We start from the raw sequence: 21,735 nt of genomic DNA on the forward strand, positions 1-21,735 counted from the left end.
GGCATAAAAAAATTGAAATGAATGAATTAACCATTGAAAGACATTACCAAAAGAACAACCACCAAAAAGAAAACCAAAAGAGAGAAATAAAGCAAAAAAGAATGAGTTGGAAAGAGGAAAATTAACAGATTTATCTGAGTTTGTTGTTCTCAAAGAAAACAAAATTATCCAATTTCTGGCAATTCTGGCTAAGAAATGAGCAGATCCAACATAATGGCACAACAAGTCCTAAAAATGAGCAAAGGGAGGTCACTGTGGAGCATGGATTTAAGATGTTCCCAGAATGCAGTGCTCTCCACGGTAATGACAGATTTTATGGTACTCTAGATGAAACTAATGATTTTGTAGGAAAATAAAAATTAACAAAATGGGTACAAAACACCAAAACCCTTGGCAGAATAATAATCAAGTGCTGGGGCGCAGGTGAAAGCAACTGAACTCAGAGGGGGTTTTTTGTTCGTTTTTCTTTTTATCTATTTATTGCAGTTTTCTCAAGTAGTGAAAAAGATGTTGCCATATGCTTCAGAAAGCGTAAGCCAGAGACCAAAATGATATAGCTATAACTCACAATAAAATTCTGCTGAGGTTTGAATAAGAATGCCCCCATTGGCCCGGGTATTTAAACACTTGGGCCCCAGTCAGTGGAACTGTTTGGGAAGGAACAGGAGGTGTGGCCTTGGAGAAGGTGTGTCAGTCAGGGCAGAATTTGAGGTTTCAAAGACTCACCTTGTGCCTGGTGTGCTCTTTTATTTGTACCTGTGGTTTGAGGTGTGATCTCTCAGCTGATACTAAAGCTATCCATGCCTTTTCTCTGGAATATGGACTCTAAACCTCTGAAACTGTGAGCCCAATTAAACACTTTCTTTTATAAGTTGCTTTTGTCATGGTATCTTATCACAGCAGTACAAAAGTAGCTATGATAATTGCAAACTGGTAAGTAACCTAGTTATACATTTTCTAAATAAAAATAAGTCAATAAATATCAGAACAGTATAATTTAACAAATAATAGAATTAATAAGCTAGCAGTGTACCTGTATACATGATCAAAAAATCTAGCAGGTTAAGCTGGTAACCAAGTTTAGATGAGAAATAATTTTTGTCTTTCTGGTGAGCAAAGAGTAGATGCAGTTAATATCACTACCACCTGGTGTTATCGAAGTAGAGATTCAAGGATTTAGTGCCACTTTTGGTAAGGGTGTATAATTTGTTTGGGCATGCTCTTGTGTTACTCTGGAGTAGTTTTGTTGTTACTGCTTAATTGAATGGGATTTTTTTGGTTTTTTTAAATTTTATTTTATTAATTTATTCATATTACATCTCAATGGTTATCCCCTCCCTTGTATCCTCCCATTCCTCTCTCCCTCCCTCCCAGTTTCCCCTTACTCCCCTCCCCTATGACTGTGACTGAGGGGGATTTCCTCCCCCCGTATATGCCCATAGGGTATCAAGTCTCTTCTTGATAGCCTGCTATCCTTCCTCTGGGTGCCACCAGGCCTCCCCATCCAGGGAACATGGTCAAATATGGGGCACCAGAGTTTGTGTGAAAGTCAGACCCAACTCTCCACTCAACTGTGGAGAATGTCCTGTCCATTGGCTAGATCTGGATAGGGGTTTGAAGTTTACGGCCTGTATTGTCCTTGGCTGGTGCCATAGTTTGAGCAGGACCTGTGGGCCCAAATTGTATATACCTTACTCAGCAATTCCAATATATAAGCACAGAACCTAACAGCTTAGGAACAATCAAAGATAGGCAAAGGACATATAGACAAGGGTTAGTAATATATACATTGTGATCCTGAGATATAGTTGCAACTTAGGAAAGTTCTCATGCAAAAGAACTAACCAGGAATATTGTAAGAGATCCAGCCATTAAAAATTTATGATAAAATAATGATGTATATGAATACATTCTAACATGCAAATGCAGATGTCTTTTTTCAGAGAGGCAAACAAAAACACTGGATACATAATAATCTGGCTAATGATAAAAAATACCACTTTTGTTCATGGATGACTGGAGCTATACAAGCCTCCAGGGGATAGACTCACGCTGTATTGTCATCTCTACTAGTTTCAAACAGTTGCTACTTTAATAATGAAGTTAATTTTTAATTATTTATAATTTCTGAATTATCTAAATTCCCAACATTTTAACACTGCTCCTTTATCACAATAAAGAGATAATACTGTTTTTCACTTGTGGTTTTTCTCCAATCTGTTGTGGACTGATTCTTTTATTAAGTAAAATAATAATAATAATTCCCAAAATTAAAGTAAAACAGAAGAAAATATAAAAGCTATCATTTTTTATAATAAAGTCCATCTGATGGTGTAACAAATTTTGCTGGCTTTCTAGAAATGTTTCCAAATGCACACCCCCATTCTGCATCCCTGACTCATTACAAGCCGACAGGTCACAGGGTAAAGTTGTGTAGCAATCAAAGATGCAAACTGAAGTGCAGCTGTTCGGAAATAGTCGCCCACCTAACACCTTGAGGATCAAGTAGGTTATGAACATGCTCCAGAATTTAGTTTTCTCATCTGAAAATGAGTTATCAATCTAGGTGTGGTAATTCATCATGTGAGTTTTGTTCTTAAGCCACTGTGAGAGGATGTGTCCGTCCAATGCAACTTCACTACTGGGGGCGTGATCTCAACATTTCTTCTGACACTGATTGTCTTGGCTATTTTTCTATTGCTGTAATAAGACACCATGACCAAGGCAACTCACAGAATGAAGGGATTCTTTTTGGCCTACGGTTCCAGAGGGTTAGGATTCATAACACAGTGACAGCAAGTGGAAGACTTGGTAGTTGCAGCTGGGAGCCAAGAGCTCACATCACAATCACAAACACAAACAAGAGGCAGAGAGAGCTAACCAGGAGCAGGTTTTAAAACCTCAGATCCAGCAAGAGTGACACACTTCCTCCAGCAAGGCCACGCTTCTGTCTCCAAACAGCCAACAACTGGCAACACGTGTTCACATGCCTGGGACTTATGGGAGGCCATCTCATTTAAAGCACCACACTGTTACAGTTTCTTATTTTAATATCATTCTGACAGATGTGCAAGAATAGCTTGCTCTCATCCTAATTCACAGTTCTGTGGTGCCAGGAAGGTTTCTATGTGCTCCTGTGGAGTGTGTGTATCCTTTAAAAGTCACTGTGTCCTTCCAACACCCTCAAACTGGACATCTGTGTGCAGGTGTGTCTGTGTCTCTGTGCGTCTCAGTGAGTCTCTGTGTGTCTCAATGAGTCCCTCCCTGCCCCCCCCCCCTCTATCCCTGGTTTGTCTGAAACTCTCTTTGTAAACCAGGCTGGCCTTAGAAAAAGTACCTTCCAGATCCAAAGTATCATCAGTTTACTGTTTCTAGGAAATAACCAATTATTTTTGTAAAGTGTGTCTCTTCTCATTTGAAATTTGAGTTTGATTCTAATTTGCTACTGAAATCTTATTTTAATACCTACCATCTCACTCAACTATATCCATAAAAGTTTTGACTGCATTTTTTTTCAATTAAATACTGTGATTATTTGTGTTTTCTTAATTTGAGAATGAGCTGGGGCTCCTTCTGACCTAAACATTAACACTTACATATATGACGTCTTAATTCAACGTGTCTTTGTTGAAATTAGAATTCAGTAGTTTAACACATTTTATTCCTATAGTCCCCTGTCTTTCTACTCTAAATATTTGCAGAAAATATGTTCCTGCAAATATGACAGATCACAGTGGCTCTCCTTCAGACACCACACAAAGGTCTTTCGTCATCTAGAAATTTAACCACTCAGTCCACAGCAATGGCTGCATGGAAAATTTAAAGTTTGAAAAAATGTCTGCAGTGGTTTTAAGATGCCAATGATGGCCTTTACGTCCATATTGGTATGTAATATACTTTCAGCTTTAACACATAAAACTTCACCTTTTTCCAAAGCTGATTTCAAAAACCTATTGCTTTGAAAATAGGAGCTAAGTAATCTTTAATGAAATCAATAAAGTTCTCAGTCCTACAATGCTTGATTGATAAAGCAAGATTATCAGAAGTGCACATAAAACTTACCCAAAAGCTGTAGGTGTTTTTAACCTGAGCTGACAAATTGTCTTGTCTTTCACTGCTGTCGTGGAGTTTGGTTTCATGAGGCATTCTCATTTGCGTGCTAAAAATGATCATTTTTATTGCTTTTCTGCCCTTGAGTGTCATGAAAGTAGAGAGTATTGCAGAACATTGGAAGGCAGAGTTCTTATACTTCGCTCTAGGTATTCTTACACAGTCTTTAATTCGAGGGAGTGTGAAGGTCAGCTTCCTCTTGTCATGAGGGATATCAACTTCCTATGGACTATTCACAGCCTCTTCTCTGTGGGCCCACACATCTGTTCCTCAGGATGTGCCTGATGGCGAAGGCCTATCCACATGCGGAGGGGTGAAGCACACATTCATTGCGTAGCTAGCTGCTTTGTTTAAGATTGTAAAACTGCTGATTTTTATTTAAGAGACAAAAATGTTTACCATTTTAATGCTAGGAGATCGTGAAGAAAACAACATGAATTGTAGTAATTTTTCCATTGTTGTGTGTTTTGAACTAATAGCTATGCCTTAGAATTAATTTTTTTCTGGAAATTTTCCTTAAGTTATTTCTGTGTCCTGTAGCATCAGAGTTTGGAAGAGGAGAGGAGAGTTATGTCAGAGTACACGGGCAAAAGGTTCTGTTTTCTACAATTCTATCTTAAACGTTGTTTACAAACACATTTGTGTAATCAGATTCCCAGGCACAGATAATGTGTATGCAATGCTTTGCCTCTTTCACTGGCCATCTCTTCATAACCTCCAGACATCACTGAACCATAGCAACAGCTCAGGTCATCTCCATGCGGTCTCCTACAGATGCTCTTTGTTTTCTAAGCAATCAAAATGGTTTTTAAATGTTTCCTGCAACCACTTAGAAAGACAGGAGAGAAAGCTGACCCCTTTGTGAAAGGTCATTTTGAGCCCATATGTGTAGTTGTTACTAAAAAATAATTTCTATATTTAAATGTCTATTAAAATAATAAGGCTAAGAGAAAAAGAAAATAGGCAAGGATTAGAAAAAATTGACATGGAGTTAAATTACTCACACTCCATGAAAAGATCTAATTAATTCATATCTATTTATGAATGCAGCAATGTTTTCCTGGCCTATAGGAATAGGCCCTCCCTCAGGAAACACTTACCGAATAAATATGCATGTTCTACCCATCAAACTGGCAAAGGGTTTTAAAAACAATATAAATCTATAAAACACAGTATAGTATCAGTTAACTAGCAATTGGAATTAGGAATATGAAAAGTTTGTATTTTACATTCTTTTTCAAATAGCTTATTTTTGGTTTTGTTTGTTTTAGCTTTTTTTTTTTATAATTTCATGCATGAGTGAAATATCACTCTACATTTCTACCTAACTCCTCATTCCAGTTCTCCTCTGTTGGGCTGCTCCTCTCAAATTAGTGACTTTTAAATTATATATATATAGAGAGAGAGACATTATATATATATATATATATATATATATATATATATATCTGGGTCCATTTAGTGTTGCTCATATGTATATATTTTAGAGCAGACCACGAAGGAATGGATAATCTATTATGGGGTTCCGTGCTGTAGAAGACTGAAACTCCCTGCCTTGGCAGCTGCTAATTGTTTGTAGTTCTTCATCTAGGGTGAACCTTGTCACATTTCCCTGTATGTGTTGGCATATCAATTGGTGCTGCCATTGTTCTGGTCTTGTTTAGGTGAATATATTGCTGATAGGTCATCAGTGTAGCTTCCTTGCCTTACAGAGACAGCACTATCTCATAGCAGATGCCCCAGTCCTCTGCCTCCTACAATGTTTCTGTTCCATCTCCTACAATGTTCCCTGAACCTTAAATGCACAGGTTTTGTTGTAGATGTATCAACTGGGCTAGCACACACTCAGCTGATCTCTTCTTTTGAACAGTTGTGTATTTCTTAGCGAAGGCTCTATGTGTAAAACAAAGCTTCTTTGATGAGGAAGGGAGCTTGGCATGTTTGTATTTAGAACTTATAGTAGTTCAGAAAAGTCCCGTGGTAGGTCCTCTACTAGTTGGCTAGGTTTAAACTACCAAGCATAAATTTTCCCCTTTTGAGTGAGCCTTGAACCCAGTAAAGCAGTTTTTATTATCTCAAAGATGTAAGAATACACTCCTGGGTTTATCTTTCTGGGCTGGTCATTTTTGAGGTTCACAAGCTGCATGGATGCATAGGACTATAGACTGTTTTATTCCATTGGCAGCTTCCATAGCATCTTCCAATGAGATGAAAGCTGGTCCTCAGAGGGAAGGCTTCCAGGTCATCCCAGCTTGATTCTTTGAAGCTCTGTTTCTGAAGTATATGATGTCTTCAACAATGTGGTCTTACCTTCAAGGTCAGAAAGGCAACCAAGGGCAACTGTACTGCCTTACATTGTTTTGGACGTCTCTTGGACTCCCTTGACCAATGCCTGGGAGATTTCCCAGGCCTGGAACCAGGATTTTTGTTAGCCTATGGCTCTGTGGGAAAACATTATCAGCCACATGGCATAATAAAATATATACATACATATATGCATAGATTTAGATATGCATTTTATATGTATTTTAAGGCATCACTAAATATTTCCCTATTGCATTTTCAAACCACCTTAGTGTTATTTATGCCCCCCTCCCCGCTCCTTCTGCATCACCCTCCTCCTCCTACCCTAGCAAGAGTCCCTCAGGCCATTCTTCCAACATCCCTCCAAGAGCTTCTACTCCTATTGCCCATGGTCTTTTTCACCTTCCTGGATTCTGAGCTTACTCTCATCTAAAGATTCAAATCTAGGATTTACAAATAAGAAAGAACATGCAATGTTTGTATTTTTTATAAAAACAAAAAAGGCAAACTAGTTTAGAACAAAATATAGCTGCTGTGAGCAAAGTTGCATGTTTAAAAACAAATTCACAATAGTGTTAGTGTAAATAACAAGCCAGACTCAAGATTGTATAAGACTGTACGTCTTGTTCTCCCTGGTGAGAAGATTTCCCCAAACATAAGTACAAATAAAGATACAAAAGTGCAGTGAAGCAGGCATTCTGAAAAAGTCAATGGGCAGGAAGTGCTGTTCCCCCTCCCCATCAGCCTGCATGGCAAGAACATCAGAAAACTCTAAGAGGAAAGAAAGTGCTGACCCATTCTGCCATGCTACTGACACTTATTAATGTTGGTAGTTCTCCCAAAATATTAATTATTTTCTTCCTCTGCAGTTTGTCTATGTTGCCCAGAAACCACCAGCTTCCTGGAATTTTTATTAAGAATTCCATATTCTTGCCATGTTTCTCAGATACCGTGGCTTCTGCCAATAAATCCTAATAAATTTTTCACTTCTTTTCTTTCAGTAACGTCCTAGAGAATCTGATTCAGACTCAAATTAATCAACGATCATGTTAATGGCTCCTAGGAGTTTACTTCCGATACCCCTTATTATATTAAATCAAACTTGATAGTGAGTTAGATCATTGCTCCATTGGGTTTTCATAAGAGCACTGGTATTTAATGTGATTTATGCCAAGTTCCCCCCTAATATCTTTGCTTATTGTGTGCTTTCATTTTAAAACAGACATTCCTTGCAAATGGCACTCTTTGGTGTCTATCACACTGCTAAAATATTTTGTAGGAAACATTTTACGGTTAAAAAATATGTCAAAATTTTATTATAGTCACACAATAGTGAGCAGGAACCACTTAACTTACAACCGAAATAGTAAAATTTTACATAGTTCTTCGAAATTACATGTGCGTATGTACATCTTTCTTATTAAAAAGATCGCTTGTGTGGCAGCAGTACCAGGAGGCTGACAGTGTTGTTCTTTCTAAGCTTTGCAGCAAAGGGGCGGCCCTAGGGAAACCGTTTGAAGCACATGCCGAAGACATAGCAAGTGTAGCAAGTTTCATTGAGACGAAGCTCGTCACATGCTACCTACGTATGCGGAAGCCTGACCTTGCCCTGAACCACGCACACAGGTAAAACGAAATGCCAAAGGTCTACAGGTAAGAACTGTACGTGCACATCTGGGATTACATGGTGGCTTTCCATTGTGTTTCAATTTAAAGGAAAAAAATCCCAAAATTATAATACCTTGCCTGATATGCAAAGCTGAGCAAATCAGGAAGCCGTCAAAGAGGAATCTCAACTGTTAGGGGAAGAAAAAGATCCAGAAGTTGGCTCACAATGCAAGGGCAATGCCACCAGGAAACAAAGGAAAATGAGCAAAAGATAAAGAGGAGAGGTGATGGTGAGGGAAAAGAGGAGCTTGTAGAATTACAGAAGAGATGGGGAACATCCAGGAATATGGACTGCGGATATTTAGTGCCAGCGTTGTTGACTTTAGGATGCTAACACCCTCCAGACAGCTTTCCAAAGGCCTGAAATATTGTTATCTCCATCCTTAAAGATTTGCATTTCATGTTTGTATCCTTCTGGAGAGTTCTGTCTGGTTCTGTAACCATGTGGAATCTCCATGGTTACTGAGCCTACCTTGCAGGCTATGAAAATGTACCTGCCCCACCGTCGATTTCCGAAAGATCTTGCTCTCACCATGAATAATCCATTTTAACCTGCAGCAAAGATGTGTAGATTGTGCTGTCCTCTTCATCTGTCCCTGTCATTCATATCATGGCTGTTTCCTCCTTGCCTGGCTTACAGAAGTTTACTGAGATCTCTTGTGCTTTCTGTTTTCTCATCTTATGCCCTCATACTCTTTTGTATACAAATAGCAAAACCAATATCACTGTAAAAACCAAATACTTTCATCTTAGTAGTCACCATAATCATATTAGAGTCCGTGTGAGTGGGAGATGTGCCAATATGGAGGAAGGCCATTACAAACCATATTGTCTGGGACAGAAACACTCTACCCAGAGTTTTCACAGCTCTAAGAGTGGACTAGACTTGACATCAAGGACCTAGAGACAACAAAAACACTTTGAAACTCATGAGATAAATTTCTTGGAAGAAATGCTCCCATGTAAGTAAACTGCAGAATCTAAAAGCATATTTCTTTTGACCTCAAAGGAAAATTCTTCCTTCACTAGTCTTTCCGGCAACATTTTCATGCAGTCATATTGCCGTCCAATAACAGGATATGTGGCCTTTCAAAGAAAGGCCTATTTATTCCATTTCAATTTGAAAGAGGCAGTAGTGGAAACACATATTTCAGTATGTCAAAATTATTAGAATGTCAGGATTATTTGAGAGTATAATGTGAAAAACTCATTACAACTAAGACTACTTTTCTAAAAATTCTGTAGGTAGATGTAAGCAATAATAAGTTGAGATGTGCAGAAAGTAATTATATGTCACTTCCTTCATGCTTTATCACACACCAAAAGGACAACCACTGTAGAAAATATCACTTGTATGTCAGAATGGATAGAAGGGATTTTTACATCACATTTAATCATCAAAGGACCTCAAATGGTATGGCCATGTAAAAATTCTGCCAGTCTATTAAAACAGGTAATGAGAACAAAGAAGCATGAATCTATAAGAGTAAAACATTTTCTGTTTGAAAAATAAGGATGCTCTGGGTAGGGGTTTAAGGTTTACTGCCTGTATTGTCCTTGGCTGGTGCCTTAGTTTGAGCGGGACCCCTGGGACCAACTCTGCCTATCATAATGTTCTACTTGTAGGTTTCTAGGACCCTCTGGATCCTTCTACTTTGCTATTCTCCCATGTCCCAGTTTTCTGGTAAGCGAAGGCTTTCGTGGGACATGCCCCTTGGACTAGTATGCAGATATAAGTGAGTATATACCATTTGAGTCTTTCTGCTTCTGGGTTAATTCACTCATTATGATCATTTCTAGCTCAATCTATTTGTCCACAAATTTCGAGAATTCCTTGTTTTTAATATCTGAGTAGTATTCCATAGTGTATATGTATCACAGTTTCTTTATCCATTCTTCTACTGAGGGACGCTTAGGCTGTTTCCATGTTCTGGCTATTATGAATAAGGCTGCTATGAACATGGTTGAGCAAATTTTCTTGTTGTGTGCTGGAGCATCTTATGGGTAAACTTTAAGCCCCTACCCAAATCTAGCCAATGGGCAGAACATTCTCCACAGTTGAGTGGGGTATGACTTTCACACGTACTCTGGTGCCCCATATTTGACCATGTCCCCTGAATGGGGAGACCTGGTGGCACTCAGAGGAAGGATAGCAGGTTACCAAGAAGAGACTTGATACCCTATGAGCATATACAGGGGGAGGAAACCCCCTTCAGGAACAGTCATAGGGGAGGGGAATAAGGGGAAAATGGGAGGGAGGGAAGAATGGGAGGATACAAGGATGGGATAACCATTGAGATGTAACAAGAATAAATTAATAAAAGATAAAAAAAATAAGGATGCTTTTTCAAGACCTTGGAAATTACTGGGGCAAAACATAATGATGATAAAGAATAACTTGATATGTTGAGATTACCTTTAGTCTGTTTTCTGGTATAAAATAGTTGGTGTTTCTGTTTTTAAAGTAGAATATTAAGTAATAAATGTGAATCAATAAAGATTAAATGGTCATTTCAGATAATTAATAATGTATCAAGAGAAAGCAGCCATTTTACTGTGCATGTCATGTGGGTAGAACTACAGAGAGAGTACATATAATTTTCATTGTAAAACGTTTGCAAAGTTCCCTGGCTTTAAAAACAGAATCTGACATATAATCAAACAAATACTTCTTATAAAATAAATTAATCAGGATATTTTGTTTATAAATAGCTCACACCATTAGTTATACTCTACAGAATTCTGTATTGTGTTATTACCACATCATGATAGTTGATAGTAATCATGAATCAAAATTAAAATGTTCCTTTTTGCATTTATTTGCATTTGCTGAAGCATCTTTCTTTAATTTTATGTAAATGGAAGGTCTAGTGCATATTTTTATCTTGTTAAACACAAAAATTGGCCTCAAAACCATCAGGTAGTTCTGCTCCTGATAAGAATAAATGCATATGCTTTGTCATGTAGACTACAAAAGCTGTAACTATGTGGTTCCAAAATCAACAGAAATACTTGAAAAATCAATCAGCATGTATTGTTAGCTAAGTATGGATAAAAAGGCTCTAGAAACAACTCTTAACAAAATTTGCTCTTTTCTTTTTCTTCTAACAAACACAAGCTGACATACACAGACATCACTTTTTATTTCAACTCAAAGTGATGCCTAGACACGCAAGATGCATCACTGATTAAAAGGTACTTTGCACTTCTCTAGGGCTGGCTCCCAATTGATACCTGTCAAAACCACCAATCCTGCCATAGACTTTTTTTCTATTATATAATTATATTTTATGCATATAGTTGTAAAGCCTCTAGTGAGGTGTTCTGGGTATTTCCCAATTTTGTTGCCATACAGTTTTTGTGATATACACTTATTTATTAGTTCAACAATATTTAAGCAAATCCTCACCAGAAACCTGTTCTGTCGAACAATGGAGCAATGCCTATAGATAGGAAAGGTGCATTCCTTGTTTCTCCATAGATGTTTCAAACAGGAAGTAAAAACTTTATGAATATAGTAAATATATGAGCAAATAGACATGATAAATATCATGAGGGAAGTAAGCATAACGTTATAACACAGACTCTGTATAGTATGCTGAATCAAATAAGAGTTTGAAGTCTGACCACCTTCATTTAAAACTCCAAAAGTTCCTCTCACAAGTTAGCTTGAACTTGCTTTTTAATAAGATTGGGTTAAAATAATAGTACCTATTTCACAGTTATTATCTCATAATATATTATGAATAATTAATCATGAATCCATATTTTTTATTCCAGCCACAATACAGTTACTTCTATCAAATCTGCCTCCCTACTATTAAAAAAGTATAAAACTGGGCAAGATATATTAATTCCTCTTGGGTATTAACAATTTTCAGAACAGGGACAATCCTTGAAAGGGGGAATACATAGTTCTATCAGCGTTCATTGGGCTTCCCTTCTATGCTAACCGTGGACAGCACAGTGAGCTACAGCAGCTGTCTGCTGAGTCTGAACAGGGGGCTAAGGAAGAGGGTGTGGTTGAAAGGCGAGTGTCCACTCTGGCGCGTCTGTTGGTGTCATTCTTATTCATCTCATGGTTGGGCAGCCATGTTGTAATTACATTATCTCAAAAACTGAAAAAATAATAATAAATGTGAAGGCCAGTGACTAAGGCAGACGTAGCTTCATGAAAGGGCTTGGGGAAAGACTCTGAGAATTCCCAGGTACTGCCTTGGCCATGTGAAAAATACACATCCATGCAGGGGAAGTTTTCAGCTCCAGAACTAAGTATTAGCTGAAAATGATAAATCACCTTAATGCTAAGACATCTGTGGAATCAACATAAGGAAGTCTAACCTCACACTCCACATATTCAGATGAGACCCAGAAAGGCAATGCTTTCAGGGTAAGAATATGAAGGGGAAAGTTGCCTGAGGATTAAATTCTGCCAAAATAGATCTGTTAAGACTAAGATGAGACTTATTAAAGAAAGCACCACCCACTAAAAGAAAACAAATAAAATGCCTTGAGTCTTCTTCAGGAAGATGCCACCATCCCAAGTCCCTACAAAACTCCATTAAGCTGTACAGCAAAGAATAAAGAATTCACGCATATGTTAAAAAGCAGAAAAATGACATTGGCACTTAGAAGATAATCAGGCCAAAGAAATAGTTTCCACAATGCCCAGGTGTTGGGATTAGTAGACCAAAATTCCAACAATTTATTCAGGAACAATGAGGTAAAACCAGTTCTAACAAGTGAGCTTAGAAAAGCCTAGGGGGAAGATTAGAAGATAAACAAGGACAGGACCAAGGACAGAATGGAGAGTTCACCAAGAGTAGCCAGGATGCTGATGGAGAGAAGTAAAGAAAGGCTTCTCGAGCCTAAGAAAAAATCGATAAAAACCACCCAGCATGAACATCAGAGAGGTGGATGGAGAAAATGATGGTGAGATCACCCCACCACATAGGAAGTCAAAGATCCTGTCAGAAGAAGGCTCTTTTTTAAATGTTTGCTTGCATACATCAGTGTGAAGTATTTGGTGCTAATACCACAATAGCCTGTAAAGTAATAACAAATGTTTTACTACATTGGAGTATTTTAATGTGGCAACACAATATTAACTCTGTATAAATTAAGGATGCATTTTGTAATCCCTAAAGTTATCATTAAAAGGCATTTAAAATGTAGCTAGAGGACCAAAACTTTGACTTAAAGTTAAAATAACATTTAATTGACTGAAATTAATGAAGAAAAGGAGAGTAAAGAGAAAAACTGCTGAGGCACTAAAAAAATAATAAGATGGCAAGCTCAACCAAATTATACCAGGAATTATATGAAATATTTGTATTTTACTTGAAAATTTGAGTTACACAGAGACTGTCAGTCTGGATTAAACTGTCAGCCATATGTTACTTGTGAGAAGAAGTGGTTTTTTTGGTTGTTTTTATTTTTTTTAATTAATGAATTAATTAATTTTTAAAATTTATTCTTGTTACATCTCAATGGTTAGCGCATCCTTTGTATCCTCCCATTCTTCCCTCCCTCCCACTTTCCCCTTATTCCCCTCCCCATGACTATATAATTACATTTTTTCCTTCCTCTTCTCCTTCCTGCCATAAGCCCCTCTCCACGTTCCTTGAAGTTCATGGCCTCTTTTTTCACTAAATGTTCCTGCCTGCATATAAGTATAAATATATTTATTCCTAAATAGAACCTGTTCAGTCCATATAATGTAACTTGTAGGTATATTTTCAGGGTTGATCATTTGGCAATGGATGATCAATTGGTGTGCCATTCCAAATAGTGATATATAAAGTGTCATTTCATGTTATGTTTGCTGTTACTATCAAAGTAGATTTAAAGAAAAATTAATAGCTAAACAAAAAGAAGGCTCAGTGTAATTTCAAAAGTTTTGAATTCTTGTTTGTTTAATTCAATAGTCATAATGTAATTACATTAGAAATTGGTAACAGTTAAAATAGTTAGAAAGTTTCTCTAAGTATTTGGAGCTCAAACAGTATGTATCTAGGTAACTCATGGGTTTAAAAGTAAAAAAAAAAAAAAATTAAAATTAAAGCACACAAGGAACAAACTTGGATCTCTATTTAATAATTTACTGGCCTTAACTTTCATAAATTACCTGTCTTTATACATGATTTCTTATCTATATATCCAATTAGATTGCTTAAACCCATCTCTGAATCTCAGATGCTATCTTATATGTGTTTTGTTCCAGTTCTGCCAACAACAAAGGTAGATTGTCTTCAAGATGGAGGTTATCCTAGGAATAAATTCTATTTCCCAAAAGCAAACTATTATTTTAAAATTGCTTTTCTGAGCCTCAGATATTTAATGAAGTAGATACTTTGGGAAAGCCTGTGAAAATCCAACTTCTAAATCCCTCTCCTCAGTTTTGATGATAACCGAAATGTTCAGAGGGAGGCATCAGCTTACAGTGTGACAGGAACTCATCGGCTTAAAAATGAGCTGGTATGTAAGAGAACTAATGGGAAGTTTGTAAATTCTTTACTAATCTCAAAATATAATTGTATTAGATACAAATAACTCTAGTAATTTTAAAGGAATTTAAGTAAAAATGATATCACAGTTATAAACAAGTATATATAAAACATGGTGCGCTCAATTTTATAAATTAAATGTACATATCTATAATACTAAAGGTTAACCACAACATGATGGAGGATGATTTTAAGGGGAGTGGGATAGAACACAGTTGGTATGAAGGGAGAGAAGGTAGTAAAGGAAAAGAAAAATAATTGGGGAGTGGCAAATAGAGGAAGGAGTGTCAATAGAGATAACTAAGGTTCCCTTCAATATGTCCTTGATACATAAGTGAACCCAAGAATTCTACCAAGAAACTCCTACAGCTAATAAACACCTTCAGCAAAGTAGCTGGCTACAAAATCAATTCCAAAAAAATCAATAGCCCTCGTGTATACAAAAGACAAACAGGCTCGGAAAGAAATTAGGGAAACAACACCCTTCACAATAGCCAAAAACCAAAACAAAACAAAATAAAAAACCATGAAGTATCTTGGTGTAGCCCTAACAGGCAAGCAAAAGGCCTGAATGATAAGAACTTCAAGTCTCTGAGGAAAGAAATTGAGGAGAATACCAGAAGATGGAAAGATCTCCCATGCTCCTGGGTCAGGAGGATTAACATAGTGAAAATGGCCATCTTACCTAAAGCAACCTACAGATTCAATGAAATTTCCATCAAAATGCCAACACAATTCTTTACAGACCTTGAAAGAACAATTCTCAACTTCATTTGGAAAACCAAACCAAACAAACAAACAAGCAAACAAACCTAAATAGCTAAGACTATCCTAAACAATAAAAGATCTTCTGGAGGAATCTCCATCCCTGATCTCAAGCTGTACTATAGAGCAACCGTAATAAAGACAGCATGGTACTGGCATAGAAACAGAGAGATGGATCAATAGAATCAAATCAAAGACCCAAAAATAAACTCACACACCTATGGACACTTGCTTTTGACAAAGAAGCCAAAACCATACAATGGAAAAAAAAGATAGCATCTTCAACAAATGGAGCTGGTCTAAGTGGATGTCTACCTGTAGAAAAATTCAAATAGAATTAATAATAATTAATTATTAATAATTAATTAATAATCACACTGCACAAAACTAAAGTCCAAGTGGATTAAAGATTTCAACATAGAATCAGACACACTAAATCTATTAGGACAAAAAGTAAGAAAGAATCTTGAGCTCATTGGCACAAGAGAAAACTTCTTGAACAGAACACTCTAGGATCAACAATTAATAATTGAAACCTCATGAAACTGAAAAGCTTCTGTAAGGCAAAGGACACTGTCAATAGAACAAAACAACAGCCTACAGAGTGGGAAAAGATCTTCACCAACCCTACATCTGATCAAGGGCTAATATCCAAAATATATAAAGAACTTAAGAAATTAAATACCACTAAAACAAATAATCCAGTACACCAACCAACAACCATGTACAGTGAGGACCTAGACCCTCTGCTCAGATATAGTAGATAGGCAGCACAGTCTCCCTGTGGCTCCCATAATATGGGGAGTAGGGACTACTTCTCACATGGACTCTGGCTACCACATGTTCATCACTTCACCCTGAAGGGACGGCCTTGCCAGGCTACAAGAGGAAGTGGATACAGGCAGTCCAGATGAGACTTGACAGGCTGAGGTCAGATGTTAGGGGAAGCAGGGCTCCCCTTTCTAAGGACTAGTGGAGGGAGGGAGAGGAGATGAGGGAGGGAGGGTGGAATGGGGAGGTGACAGGGGGGAGGGGGGTGACATACAATCAGGATGTAAAGTGAACACATTTTAAAATATTTAAATGGAGTACAGAACAGAGAATTCTCAACAGAGGAATACCTAATGGCTGAGAAACACTTAAAGAAATGCTCAGTGTCACTAGTTGTCAGGGAAATGCAAATCAAACCAACTCTGAGATTCCATCTTATACCTATCAAAATGGCTAAGATCAAAATTTCAAGTATCAGCTCATGCTGGAGGGGGTGTAGAAAAAGGGGAATGCTCTTCCATTGCTGGTGGAAGTACAAACTTGTACAACCAATTTAGAAATCAATTTATCTCTTTCTCAGAACATTGGTAATAGTGCTACCTCAAGACCCAGCCATACCACTCCTAGGTGTATACCCAAAAGATGCTTCACCACACAACGAAAAAATTTGCTCAACTATGTTCATAGCAGCTTTATTCATAATAGCCAGAATCTTTAAAGAACCTAGATGTCCCTCAACAGAAGAATGGGTAAAGAAACTGTAGTAAATGTATACAATGGAATATTGCTAAACTATTAAAAAGAAGGAAATCTTGAAATTTGCAGGCAAATGGGTAGAAGTAGAAATGATCATCCTGAGTGAAGTAACCCAGACCCAGAGAGACAGGCATGATTTATACTAACTTATAAGTGGATATTAACCAAATAATATAGGATGACCACACTACAATACACAGACATAAAGAAACTAAATAACAAGGAGGACCCTAGGGAGAATGCTCAATTCTAATTCAGAAGGACAAATACAATAGATATCAAAAGCAGTTGAAGAGAAGTAAGAGGAAGGAAGCCTACCATAGAGGTCATCTGAAAGATTCTACCCAGCAGAAGATCCAAGCAGATGCTGAGACTCACGGCCAAACTCTAGGGTGGAACAAAGGGAGTCTTATGGAAAAGTAGGGGAATAGAGGAGCCTGGAGGGGTCAGAAGCTCCACAGGGAGACCAATCGAGCCAACAAAGTGGGCAGAAGAGGGGCGTGTTGCAGAGACTGATGAACCAATCAAGGACCACGGGGGGACCTAGACCCTCTGCTCAGACATAGTAGATAGGCAGCACAGTCTCCCATAATATATGGGGTGTAGGGACTACTTTTGACATGGACTATGGTCCCCATACAGTGGTCACTTCCCCCTGGTGGGGCAGCCTTGCCAGAGGAAGAGCATACAAGCAGTCCAGATGAGACTTGATAGTATGAGGTCTGCTGTTAGGGGAGGAGGGCTTCCCTTTCTGAGGAGCAGGGGATGGAAAAAAGGAGAGGGTATGAGGAAGGGAGGGTGAGATCTGGAGGTGATGAGGGAAGGGGCTTTAATTGGGATGTAAAGTGAACAAATGAAAATCCATACAGATCCATGATATCCCTGGACTTGACATACAAAAAAATCACTCTACAACTTTCCTGAAACACACACAGACCTATATATCAAAGGAGCTTCAGTGAAGTTACACTATAGCAGAGAGAGAGAATGTTTCTGCCACATACCATAGGTTATTAAATTAAGACCCCAGTGCCAGGAATGAATTGCCCTTTTTTGAGTTGTTGGTCAGTGGAGATCCCATAAATCTCCAAATATTATAGGCTATTGCTATTCCCCTTGGTAACTGTCTACAACTTGAAAATGCCAAAAATAAGCATGAGCTGACAATCCCACACACTTCAGTCATAAGACATGGAGAAATCAGGACTACCATCCTGAAAGCTTAACTTCCAAAGACTAGTTTTAATAGTTCTGGAATATTTTGTGCACGTTACTGAAGAGAAAAAGATTCAACTCTCTTACCAAGTTGTTAGCCCTGAGTAATGCCTAGTCTGGTAAGATAAGCTCACTGGTGTAATTATGGCGAGAATGTTATAGGAATAATCAACCAGTTTCAGTTTGGATATAAAAAGCCTGATACTCTAGATGGACCTCATGCCTGACACTGTTAACTGAGCCAAAATCCTGTACCCGCAGAAGTCATAAGCCCTATTGGTTGGGTCTAAAACTATTATTGTGCTTAATAGACATAATAATAAACTGCCCCATAATTTCTTCTTTATACCTATTGATTGGTGCATTTCTCACTCCTTATCAGAGAAGTTTCTGTTTTCAGTACATGGCTATTAAAACAAAGACAGTATACAAATAAGAGACTGAGTTGCTCAGCTTTAAAGGGGACATTTTTATATACCTTCTCACTCAAAGCATAGTAATCATCATAGAAGAAGGGATGCAAAGATGGTCGATCCAGAGGATAGTGGACAGCAGCAGCAGAAGGAACTGAAGCATCCATTGCACCCATGAATTCACAAAGGCTATGGCACTATCGACAGGACCTGCATTGGATCTAGCCAGCCACAATTCCAGTATGGATGGGAGAGGTGCTCAGAAAAACCCACTCCTAGGTGAGGAGCTACATGTAGTTGATGGCTGCTGGGGTGCGTTTGCCTTTCTTCAGAGACATAGATACTAAGAAGTTATGTGTGTTCCAATAGATGCTCTTACACCCAGACACACTCAAGCAACACTAAGGGGACTCTGCATATTTTACAAAAAAATAATAAATAATAATAATGACATTGGGCAAGAAACTAGGTGGGGGATAAGAGAGTAACTGGAGAAATAATAAAGACTGGGCTTGATCAAAACACCATTATGTGATATAAAATCCTAACACAATAAAGATATATAGGTAAATAATATTGTATAAAAATGGCTAATAATTTTAAGTGAATTTAAGTGCAAGTAAAGTACAGTAAAACAAAAGGGAACATTTCTAGTGCCAGCTTTCTTGATATGAAAAAATGGATAGCTTCTTTAATACCAATGATAGTATTGTGTTTAGGGAAGCAATAATTTGGAACACAAAATAAAAGGTATAGATAGATGGAGAAATATATAGGCAGAAAGACAAACAATATGGTTCTCACTTTGATAAAGCACATGGCTAGTTGCTTTGATGATATCACTATTCGTTTTTTAAATATAGTAAATTTCCCACAATCATCTTTTTCAGCTCTTAGGATTAGAAAACCCTGCTTCTTCCTAGTTAAATCCATTCCTGTCTTAGTGATTTCTTCTTCCAATCTAGTAACATAATAACATCCTATACATACTGTGTGTGCTGGTGTTTATGCTTGCACATGCTTGCAAGTGAGGAGAGAAATAATGATAAGTTATAATACTGTCATTTTTTAAGATGCCTGGTTGGATTTTTGGCAAGTTAGATACTTTGTGTCTTCAAAGAGTTGGGCACATTACAACGTTATGTGGGTCATTAGTATCTCTACACTCTTGTTATTGTATTCTCATGAAAGTAAATCTACTATAAAAAGATGCATCCATTGAAGATGACATTAAATACTCCAAGTTTCTCTTTAAATTCTAAGAGGAATATAAAACATGACAGTACTCTATAGAAGAGCAAAGATTATGTGCACTGAGCCAGGGTAAGGAACAACCATGACAGCTTCTTGGACTCCAAGGTTGGCTGCATTGAGAAACATAAAAAGCTGTTGGGCAGTAAAAAGAGCAAGCATTCAATGGCTCACAGTGTGATAGTTGTGAATGAAGTAATTTTATGCTGCCTCAATTAGTCTTTTCACTTAATCTTAGTGAAACACTGGGAAGAGATCATAGGCTAGTCTGTCCAATAACTCCAGCAGTGGTTCTCCTGTCAGGAGATATCACCTGTATCTCTGAAACTACCGTCAGTTTTTCTTTCCCTCAAAAACTCTTTGGTTCCATTTTTATCTTGGTCACAGTGAAAATCCTGCTACCATTCTACCCGGGGCGTTCATTGCCACTGGAGCAGCACCATATCTGTTGAGCTTTTCCCTCTGGAGTTAAGTACCCAAGTTCAACTACTACCTCACTGACTCCCATTTCCTCATGTAACTTTATTTTATTTATTTTATATTTTTAGGAAACCTATTTTTCAGTGCTACTGCAATGCAACTTTTAAATAGCAACATTCCTTTCTACAATACTCCTCCACCACATTGCATCCCTCTCTGACTCCTGAAGCCCTGCTATGCCTCTGGGAAATCACATGAATTAGTGAGACAGTCTTGCAATGTAGACCTGTGGCTATATTTAAGTAAAAGGTAGGAATTTAGGGGAAACTATTGTTCTGCTAAGTAGACACACTTTCAAATCATCTTTCTAATTATTTCTAGACATACTTACAGATCAGTGCCTTGGCTAGAGAAACTTCTTTGTACAGTGGACAGCAGTTAACGTAAAGATTCATAACTGGTTCAAGTGCTAAGAATAAGTTACTTCTCAGTGCTCTGCCATAAACAGGCATCTATATGACCCTTTTCAATGTTCAGGAAGTATTATGGGAAAGGAAATTAAAAGAATATATGAACCAGAGAATGGGGAAGAGTGCTGTGAAATGTCATCTTCTAAACATATGGCCATTGCACTCATGGACCCAGAGCATCTGTGATCATCTGAACAACACCTGTTCAACACTGGCCTTGTCAGCATTCCATCGCAGAGGATAGAGGGCATCCTGAGGTCCCACTGTTTTCTGAGGAATGCCAGAGAGTGTGGTGATTTAGGTGAGAAATGTCCCCCATGAGGTCAATCACCTCAATACTTGGTCCACAATTATTGATGGTGCTGTTTGGGGAGGTTTAGGAGTACAGCCTTGATGAAGAAAGTTCATGAGGATTCTTGCCCATCTTGAACCATAAGCCAAAATAAATTCTTTCTTCTCATCTCTTTTGGTCATGGTATTTTTTCTAAGCAACAGAAAATTAACAGTGAGGGTTTGGGAGTCATTTTCTTCAGTGATATAAGCACTGGTAAATTGCCTACTGTTTATGCTCCTGAATGTAAACTCAGTTGAACTAAACAAGCACACACACAGAGAAAAAGAGAGAGGGGGGATAATTGTGGGGAAGAAGGGGTCATCATAATGAGAAAAGAATGAGAAGGTGATGGGGATGAATACAATCACAAACATAGTACAAAATATTTGTATTAATTGCTCATCCATTTGACATCCTGGCCATGGTCATAGCTCCCTCCCTCCTCTCCTCCCAGTTCCACCATCCCTCCCCTTCCCTCTCCTATTCTTCAGAAAAGGGGAGCCCCCCTACCTACCCATCCCAGCTTATCAACTCACATCAGGACTGAGTTCTTCCTCTTACCCTGTGGCCAGCAAGGAAGTCCTGTCAGCAAGAAGTGGTTGAAAAGCAGGCAACAACGTCCACATCAGAGACAGCCTCCACTCCCCTTTCTAGTGGACCCACATGTAGCCTGAGCTACCAATTGACTACATCTATGGCTGTGAGTCTCAGCATCTGTTTCAAAGCACTGCTGGGTGGAGCCTTTCAGAGGA

At 38.0% G+C, this 21,735-nt stretch overlaps 1 protein-coding gene across 3 annotated transcripts in view; it reads left to right on the plus strand.

Annotated features, from left to right (window-relative positions):
* The window catches only part of SPATA16 (spermatogenesis associated 16), a 324,224-nt gene that overhangs the window by 75,125 nt on the left and 227,364 nt on the right, over nt 1–21,735 (plus strand). For all 3 annotated transcript variants that reach the window (XM_084769323.1, XM_084769325.1, XM_084769324.1), the window contains one exon: nt 7,895–8,040. In XM_084769323.1, coding sequence (XP_084625449.1) covers nt 7,895–8,040 — 146 coding nt within the window. The remainder of the gene's footprint in view (nt 1–7,894; nt 8,041–21,735) is intronic.

This window comes from Acomys minous (genome assembly GCF_964271855.1).
Source record: "Acomys minous genome assembly, chromosome: 19".
Taxonomy (NCBI): domain Eukaryota; kingdom Metazoa; phylum Chordata; class Mammalia; order Rodentia; family Muridae; genus Acomys; species Acomys minous.